The following is a 10,321-nucleotide window of genomic DNA, read 5'->3' as shown; positions in this document are numbered from 1 at the left end:
TGCTTGGTTTAGAAACTATACTTGCAACGAGATTTCATTTGTGAAATTCTAAACCATCAAAAATCCAATCATCAGTGATAGATAGAGAAGTGTATGTGGAGCAGCCACCTGGTTTTGAAAATAAAGAGCATTCTGATCATGTTTTCAAATTATCTAAAGCTCTCTATGGTTTAAGACAAGCTCCTAGAGCTTGGTATGAAAGACTTAGCTCTTTTCTTTTGAAAAATAATTTTCAAAGAGGCACCATAGACACAACTCTATTTATCAAGAATTCTAATGATTCTTTTATTCTAGTCCAAATATATGTTGATGACATTATTTTTGGATCAGCAAATGAATCCCTTTGTTTTGAATTTGGAAAACTCATGACAAGTGAATTTGACATGAGTATGATGGGTGAACTTAATTTTTTCCTTGGGCTACAAATTAAACAAACTAAAAATGGTATTTTCATTCATCAAGAAAAGTATACCAAGGAATTAGTTAAGAAATTTGGTATGGAAAATGCCAAACCCATGGGAACTCCCATGCACCCTAATTCTAAATTAGATAAGGGAGAAACTGAGAAAGATGTAGATGAGACTAGGTATAGAGGAATGATTGGTTCTCTTATGTACTTAACTTCCTCTAGACCAAACATTATGCAAAGTGTTAGATTGTGTTCAAGGTTCCAATCCAAACCTAAAGAGTCACATCTTTCAGCAGTTAAAAGGATCATTAGATATGTTCATGGCACATCCAATTTTGGTCTTTGGTATCCTAAGATTGATAATTTTTCTGCAGTTGGTTATTGTGATGCAGATTTTGCTAGTGATAGAGTTGATAGAAGGAGCACTTCAGGCCTATGTTGTTTCCTTGGAAAGTCCTTAAATATTTGGTCAAGTAAGAAGCAACCAACAGTGGCCTTATCCACTGCAGAGGCTGAGTATATAGCTACTTCTTCTTGTTGTTCTAAGCTTTTATGGTTAAAAACACAGCTTGCTAATTACAAATTAAATGCTGAAAATATTCCCTTGATGTGTGACAATATGAGTGCCATCAATATTTCTAAAAATCCAGTTTTGCACTATAAGACTAAGCATATTGAAGTGAAATTTTACTCAATAAGAGAACATGTCCAAAAGGGGGATATTAATATTTAATTTGTTAAATCAGAGGAGCAATTAGCAGATATTTTCACAAAACCATTAGCTGAGGATAGATTCTGCATGCTTAGGACTTGTCTAGGAATTTTGAGTTATGATTCCTTATTTGAAAAATGCTGATGTATTTGCTGGAGCTTTTTGTCTCATAAATAGGTATGAGACAATTCTGGGCAGGTGATGAACGTTTCCTTCAAATGAACGTGTTCTGGGCTTGTTTCAAGTGAAAGTTAATCTGGGCCAACCTCAAAATCAGATCTAGAGTGGTCCAATGTGTTTCCTTAAATCCAACCATCCCTGAGCCCATATATGAATGTTACAATTTTTGTTTGGTTGTTGTGTTTGTTGGGCTGTGTGCTTAATTTTTTTTAAAGGATTTTCATTTAATGTTCTTGATCCAAAAAGATTTTCAGTTTGATTTAATTTTTAAAAGTTTTCAAAATTTAAAATTACTTTCCTGTTTTGATTTTTAAATCAAATAAAATCTTTCCTTTGTGAGGTCAGGTCTTTTCATGACATTTCAAAAGGTGATGCAGTTGCATGGTTTTGGAAATCCACTTTTAGGTACGGTTACCAACACTCCCCCTATTCCCTCCATAACTTCTCCTCAAATTCTTCGGTTTCTTCCCACTCACTCTACTGCTTCTCTTTCCTCAAAAGCCTAAATCTAACCAAATGGGAAAGAAAGTTATTGCTAAAAGAGCACCACGTGAAAAGATCCATAAGCTTCCAGGATATCCTAGACCATCAACTTGCTCTCAAGACCCCACTTTCACTCCCTCACCTTCTCCTCCTACCTCTCCTTCTCGCACTGCTCCCATGGCGCGGACCAAGACCATGCCACGATTCCCAGCCCCTGCCAAGCCGACGCCACCATCTAAGGCAGCGCTAACCAAACCAAGTTCCTTGAAACCTAGTTCATGCAAGGGTAAGTGTCCTGCTGTTGAAGACCCTGTTCTTGAGACAACAAAACCTAAGCCAAGGTCTGTTCTTGTGCGTTCACAAAGAGGTAATCCTCATCTCCCTCTCAAATCTGTTAGAGAACCCGATATTGATCCTTTTGCTCACAAATCACACTTCATGACATCTCACTCAGACTATAACCCCATCGTTTCAAATCTGCCATGAACCATGATTTTTATGAGGGAGTTATCAGTATCGTACTCTGTGTCCATCTTTTCTTGTGGATTTACCTACTTTGAAAAAGAAAGGTTTTCCTTTTGTTGAAAATTTAGAATTTTTAGACTGGAATCACCTTTTCAAAATAAAAAACCTGTGTATCCTCTGTTAGTCAAAGAATTTTATGCAAGCATGACTTACCATAAAGGAAGTGTGCACTCTTATGTTAAGGGCAGAGACATTCTTTTAAATAATGAAACTATCAGTGATTCTTTGATGTACACTGATGTTGGGCCGTGTGCTTATACGTCTGTAAAGTGGGATGAAGGAGTTGGTATCTCTTATCATGATGCTTTGGCTCACATCTGTGAACATGTTTCCTTAATTGATGGCATCACACCCACTTACAAAGCCCTAGGAAATGAACGTGCTCAATTGCACCGAATTGTCAACCACATTTTACTTCCTCAAAGTGGTTCATATCAACGGGTTTCTTACACAGACACACTTGTTTTGTATGCCCTGATCACTAAATAGAAATCTCTTTTGCCTATTCGATGGCTAGATACATGTTTGATTCTATGAGAAGTGAGAAAGATAAAGCACTACCTTATGGCATGTTTTTAACTTGCATATTTGAGCATTTTGGTGTATATTTCACATGCTGAATCCTTTTGCTACTGATATTAGCTTAATGTTGGGCTGATTATGTGGTGTTGCTTATTTGATATCCCTTAGACAAGATAAATGTGTATAGCCCTTTATTATGCTCTCTTTTAAGTACAATGTAAAACAGGAACAAAGAAGAAAGCATAAATCCAGGGGGAGCAAATCTTGAAAAGGAAAGGGGGAGCAACATAAAATCAAATGACAAAAATCAAAGGGAGTTTCTAAACCTTACTCAAACTCAGTTTCTTTTTATTATTGCTTAAATCATGTTTGTCATCAAGGAGGAGATTGTTGAGTTAAGAAATTAACTAAATTAATTAGTGATGACAAACATTATTTTTGGCAAAATAAATAATTAGTGTTGATTAATTAATAAGTATATGTTGCTAATTATTTACTATATGTTGCAGGCCATAATTAAATTTAAGCAGCTCAAATGGAATGGAAAATAAAACAAGAAGTGATGTGTCAATGAATAAACAAAGCCCATAAGGAAACAAGGCTGAAAAAATCAAAACGGGCAAAAGGAGTGATCCGATCCAAGCCTGATTTGATTTCACCAAATCCCTCCAACTTGCTCTCAAAAGCAACGTTCTTCTCATCTCTGTCCCAGTCAAATCACTGAACTTAGAACAAAGTAAGAAAGAGAGCTTAGTCCCTAAGCTAGTCATGAAAGAAGAAGGAAAGAGAAGGTTAAGCAAAGAATGGTGAGGTCTAATCAACCATATCAAGAAAAGATCAGAAAGCTCAAGGTAATCCATTTCCTCTTACATGCAACACACTTTCTTCTCTTTATCTTCAACCCTCTGTATCTCTGTTTTGAGCTATATGAAAAAAAGGGTCTCTGTTCCTCTCTGCTGTATATCCATAGTCTTAAACATGTCTTGGAGATCAAGTTAGTTTTCAAGGGTTCAGATTAAGCTGACCACTAGAAGACTTTTGTGGTTGCTGCTTTATGGCTTTCGGCCAAGATGAAGGAGTTAGAAGCAAAGTTTCCACTCTAAGGTTTAATGAGAAAAAGTGAATCTGTGGGTTGGTAAAGCTCAAGGCTCAAGGTGTTGACCTTGGAAGAAGAACCAAGCAGCATGCAAGGAGATAAAAGAAGTTTGGTGTTCATTCAGAAACCAAAGAGAGATAACCAGAGTATTGAGGTTTTGTTTTGAGAAGTGTTCTTTGAGAAAGTTTAACTAACTGGACAGTGTAACCTAATCAAAGGTGCATTCCGCTAGTAGGAAGAACTGAATCAGAGGCTTGCTAATCTGGTTTTCGCATAGCACAAAGGCTGTTGATGAAGTCAATCTCCTTCATCTTTTACTGATTGTAATGTGCTTTTCTATGTTTATCTTTCTGTAATTTCTTGTGAGAAAAGGCATTGTGAGAAAGCTCAAGTAAAAGCCATGAGTGGAAAAAGGCTGAGTGATACACTTGAGAAAAAAGCCTAGAGTTATTTTCTGATTTCTTTAGGTTGGTTAAGTGTCTTGTGTCTTGTACCTGTTAGGTATCCCTTTCTTAGTTGGGTTAGCACTAAGAGTGAATAGTTAGGTGTTAGCATAGCCAATGTCAAGTTAGGTTAGAACTTGAATGTGAAATTGGTGTATGTAATACTTTTAACTATAGTAGAAATTCCTCCATTGTTGTGGAGGAGACTGGATGTAGGTTGCATAGCATAAGGCAATTGAACCAGGATATATGCTGGTGTTAGCTTTTCTCTTCTCTGCTGTGTTCTGTTTTCTGATATTCATGAGACAAAAATAAATTGTCTCATAAATTTCCGCTGCTAAGTACAAACAGAATCAGAATTGAAAGTGTTGATTTAAAAGGTTATAACAGCAACTAAAAAGGAAGGCATAGATTCAACCCCCTTCTCTAAGCCTACCACAACCTTCAAAATTAATTATAATAAATTAATAATTAATAAATAAAAAACTAAAAGGGACTTTTTTATTGCTTTTTAATGGATATACATTTTTATAATTATACTTTCTCTTTATCTCTTCTTTTCACATTTATTTCTTTTAATTTATTGAACTAAATCAATTATATTAATTATTTATATTAACTAATTAATTACTTTTTAATGGATTATTATAACTGTGCTTTTAGACCATAGGTTAAAAATATTATAAAAAATCTTTTATAAAAGTTGTTGAAAAATAAATATTTTTAAAATGTGTCCTTAATACACAAATTAACTAAATTATTTTTCAATTTAATGTGTTTGATTCATTCAATTGTATTCATTATAACAAAGCGATTATGTAATTTTATTTGATTAGGATAAATATTTCATTATTTAATATTTTTATTTGATTAATTAAAATACATTAATCATAACTTCAAATATTTAATTTAATTAGAGTAAATATCAAATTATTTTAAATTTTGTTTGATTCATTAAACCAAATTAAATATAACTAATTTATTATTTAATATGATCGAGATAAATATTAAGTTATTCAATAAATAATATATAAAACAATGAAATAAATGAACTCAATTAATTCAAATTATTATCTTATTATTTTATATATACATTTTCACTCTCTTTATTTTGTACTTCAGATAAAATATTTGTAATTTTTTACTTTTATCTTTTTTTGTTATCTTAATTTTGCTAATATTTTTCTATGATTTTGTTTTATATTAATTCTTTTTTATTTATTTTGATTAATAATTCTTAAGGTATTATTATTTTATTTAAATTTAATTTGAATTTTTTGTAATATTTTTATAAAAGTTGATTAATAGGTTCTTTTTAAAAATATTTTTTGAAATCCTTTTAATAAGATCGTATTTTGATTTTTCTCTTTCATCCTTTGTATTAATTAATTATATTAATCTTTTATTACAATATATTTTTTTATCTACTCCACACATTTTCTTTTCTATCTTCTTTTACTTTTTCTAATTGCTCTTTTTACTTTATTTTTAATTGTTTATTTTTCTTTTGCTTCTCATATATAGATTTATTATAATTCATCACAAGTTCTTTTTTAATTTAAGTGGTTTTATTTGGTCTTTTGGGTTTAATGTGTGTCACACTCAAATATAAATAGCGACTTCCGGATTTTAGTCTCCAACACATCAAAGCCATCTCCGTAACTCTTTTTCCATAAAAGGAATTTCGATTTAACTCTATTAGGGATACAGAAGGTTTTCAAAGAACAAAGGAATGATTTGAATTTGCACAAATTCTAAATGTTCGAACTTACGACGTTGTTTCAGTTCGTTGTCGTTACGGGAATGACTCTAATCTATACGTGTCTAAGGACTAGAATAGATTAAATATTATTTAAGTAATTTATTTCTAATATTGGTATTTGATTAAATTAGTTTTAGAATAATTTAAATTGTTGACTCAATTTATATATTACGACTACTCTTTTTTAATATATTATTTTTACATTTTTTAATATAAATTTTTTTTTATTTTTAAGTTTATTTTCTTCTTCTTTCTTGGATATATGTCTCACCTTTTTTTTCTCATTTTATATTTCAGATTAGTAATATAATTATTAAGAAAAATATATTTAAAAAAAAGAAAAAATATTAAAACATCACTATTAAAAAAAAGAAAGATACGTGAGAAAAAGAAAAACGAAAAATTAAAACATCACTATTAAAAAAAAACTATTAATATGTGTATAAATGGAGTCGGGATTGAGGAATATATATGGATATAAAAAATAAAAAATTATTACACGATTGTAGAATAAAAAATAATTATATATATAAAACGAAATAATTATAACAAAAAATAGAAATAATTATAACCAAAAAATAGTTAATATATGTGATTTAAATATTTTTAATAATCGGTAACATAAAGTTTAACAAAATATAATTCATATATTTTTTTATTTATATATATGTATAGAATTATTTATGTGTATATGTATAGAATTATATATGTATATGTATATATATTAAGAAAAACTACCGTAATATATATATATATATATATATATATATATAATTATTTAACAAAATTAATATATAAGGTTATGAAAAGTCTCATCCAAATTTGACAAGAACAAGACAACTTACATAGAAATGGTTCTCATGGATGATAAGGTAAGTTGATTATTTTTCATTATTCTTTCAAGTGATGCTAGGTCTAATTTATAAATATTTTTTGTTTATATTTTAAGTTTATTTGATAAGTAAATTCTTGCACGCGAATCAAAGACAGTGTGATTTTATAGATTTATAAGAGCTAATAGTCTTTATATTTAATTTGTTTTATAGTGTGATAATAACCAATATATTTATTGGTGGATTTAACTATTACTATATTATTTATGATCATATTCAGTATATATGTCTAATTTATTGAAGAAAATAGATTATTAAAACTGATTAATAACTATTTTAGAGTTAATCCAATTACCACTAAATTAAAAAAAACAAACAATACATAACATATTACTTTTTTATTAATCAAATTATTATAAATTAAATTAATTAAAAAATTAAAATTATAATTTCAATCTTATCACGTGCATGGCACGGATAATTATACTTGTTGAGATACTAAATATTGGATGTGGTTAGTTGAATAATGATGGAAATTTATAAGTTTTGATGTGAATATTAGGTTGAATTTAGCGTTAGTTGAGGTGAGTATTAAATGGTTTGGATGATTGAATAGTTGATATGGTCGAGAAATATTTGGTATAGATTCTTGAGTGAATTTGGCATTGTGTTGAATAGGCTTTGATTTGGTTTTAAGTTGAGAATATGGTAAATTGAATTTTTAAGATTTTGGTAAAAATGGATTTTTAGTGAACTCTGACCAATCATATCTTGAGCTCCCATTTTCGAAATGGAATGAATTTTAATCAAGTCAAAGATAATTCAAAGAGTTTTAAAACGGTATCCATTTTGTAGAAATTAGAATTTTGTAGAGAAAGATATGATCGTTGAAAATTAGTGTTAGAAATCTAAATTCTGTGATGCTGCAGAATTTGTGATTTCCGATTTGTGTGCGCACGCACACCCTCCGTATTTTTGAAACTGTGTGCACGCACATATTTGTGTGCACGCACAGACTTGTGCGCATGCACAAACTTGTGCGTACGCACACACGGGGTTATGGCTACTGTTGGGAGTGCTAGCATGCTCTGTGCGCACACACAACCAACGAAGCTTTGCAAGCTGTGCACACGCACATGTTGGAAGGTGTATTCTGTCGAGGGTGTTCGCATGCTTTGTGAGAGTGAATAGAATTGGGAAATTTTACTCCTGTGCGTACACACACCTCTATGCGTACGCACACATCTTGAAAATCCTCCTGGGCGTGCACACGGACACCCCTATGCGTACGCACACTGTCCTATTTTTCAATAAAGACCTTGTTTTTAACTGTTTCACCTTTCTGGCAAGCTTATAAACTTCTATAACACTTGTTTAAAACCTTTTTGCCAGTTTTAGGATCTTGAATCAAGGGAGAAAATAATAAAAGAATAGAAAGGGTATCTTAGTCAAGAGTTAGAGTCGATGACCTAGGTTTGGAAGGTTTGTGTAACTTCTAGTTTTGAGTGGGGCCTGTTGAGTTATGAAGTATATGGCTGAAGAGATTTTTGAGAAGTTGGAAACTGGTGATGGATATGACGAGTTGAAGGCTTGGAAATGAATGAGGAAATTATTGGATCATATGGGAATGTGCAGAGCCTATATCTCCGGCGTAGTAGATGTCTCTACTGCATGAGTAGTTGTCGTTGAGAGTGTGCAGGGCCTATATCCCTGGCGTGGCAGATTTTTCTGCTGCATGATTTGTTGTAGTTGTTTCCTTCTCTACTACATGAAGTGTGCGGGGCCTATATCCCTGGCGTAGTAGACTCCCAACTACATGAGTGTGCACGACACTATATCTCTGGCGTAGCAGATTTGCTGCTGCATGAGTGTGCAGGGCACTATATCTCAGGCGTGGCAGAAAAGGCTACATCCGGAAGGATGTGTCAGGGTTGGCATTTACAGACCGACAAGTGATATCACGAGACAATAGGACAGTCATTCATTATATGTATCTCTTATATGCTTGATTGATTTGATTACTTGAGTTTGCCTAATTGTATAATATGTATACTTGTTAATTGATTACTTGCTGTATATGTATATTACTTGTGCTTTACTTGTATGCATTATCTGTGTCTTCTGTTGGGATTGAGGAGGCTTGGTAGGAGGTGGCGATGGGATTGCACGGAGGTTAGGTTGGTGAAGGCTGCGAAATACAACGGTGTGATTAGTATTAGTTAGAATTCCCCTAAGTTTAGCTACCCCTGTTTAAGGCTTAAGTTCTTTAATTATTCTTATTCTAAGCTTGAATATCTGCATTTGGGTGAAGTTTTAGGATTGCATTTGGCGTCCTGGAACCTTACATCTTACATTATTGGGCACTGTTACCATACAGAAAACCTCCGATTCTCATTCCATACTTTGTTGTTGTTTTTTAGATGCAGGTCGCAACCCTCCTTGGTGAGTTACTTGGGGGTGACAGAGCGGAGGATCTCAATCATATTTTGAAGTCTTTTTGATTATTTTGTTTAAGATCTCTCACTTTTGTATTTATTTTTCCTAGAGGCTTACTTTGAGAGAAAAACTTGTATAAGCTGTTTTACTTTCAAAACTCTGTATGTCGATATATAACTAGCCGGCTTAAACTCCGTTGGCGGCGGCTAGATCCTTATGACTATTATACTTTGATATGTTTATATGTATGTCTTGATATCTGTATGTATATCTTGTGCCTCGTTTAGTGTAGCTTAGTGTGAACATTTCGCGCTTTTTAAATTCTGTTTTTGAGCTTAATCCTTCATCGGGCTTCTAGAATTATTATTTCTTTCTATATATAAATATGTATAAGCTTTAGAATTATTGTAACCTTTGATTAACCTCTGCTTTACGAAGCGAGGTAAGGCTTAGGGTAATTAGGGTGTTACATTTAGTGGTATTAGAGTGGTTCGTCCTCGTGAGCCTGAGGGATGGACTGATTGTGCTTCATTGCATACTCTGTGTCTTTTTCTTTTATGCTAATTAGGTTATCTGCTTGATATATGCATAGCATGCTTGTTTGTGAGTGCCTTTTTGGGATAATTGAAGGACTAGGCTTTTGATATTGAGACTGACCACCTTGATATCAATTGTTTAGTGTAGACAGGAACCCTAATGGCTACTCGCGGACGAGGTCGTACTCGTCCACGAGGAGAGACTGAGGATGAACGACCGGCCGACAACCATACCGAGTTTATGGTGGCAATGGCTAATCTTGCTAATACCTTGGAGGCGAATGTTGCTGCGACTTTGCAAGTTGTGCAGAGATTGAGCCAACCAACGGGAACGAAAATGGAGACAGAAATGGTAATGACTTGGGAGGTGCTCCGATGACCTTA

At 32.6% G+C, this 10,321-nt stretch overlaps 1 protein-coding gene across 1 annotated transcript; it reads left to right on the top strand.

Moving 5' to 3' along the window:
* Nucleotides 1-1,817: 1,817 nt before the first annotated feature.
* LOC107469977 (extensin-like) lies at nt 1,818-2,270 on the top strand. The gene has a single exon (XM_016089363.1). The coding sequence runs from the start codon at nt 1,818-1,820 to the stop codon at nt 2,268-2,270; it is 453 nt and encodes a 150-aa protein (XP_015944849.1).
* The last annotated feature ends 8,051 nt before the right edge of the window (nt 2,271-10,321 follow it).

Source organism: Arachis duranensis, chromosome 2 (assembly GCF_000817695.3).
Source record: "Arachis duranensis cultivar V14167 chromosome 2, aradu.V14167.gnm2.J7QH, whole genome shotgun sequence".
NCBI classification, from domain to species: domain Eukaryota; kingdom Viridiplantae; phylum Streptophyta; class Magnoliopsida; order Fabales; family Fabaceae; genus Arachis; species Arachis duranensis.
This window is presented reverse-complemented; position numbering and strand designations above follow the sequence as displayed.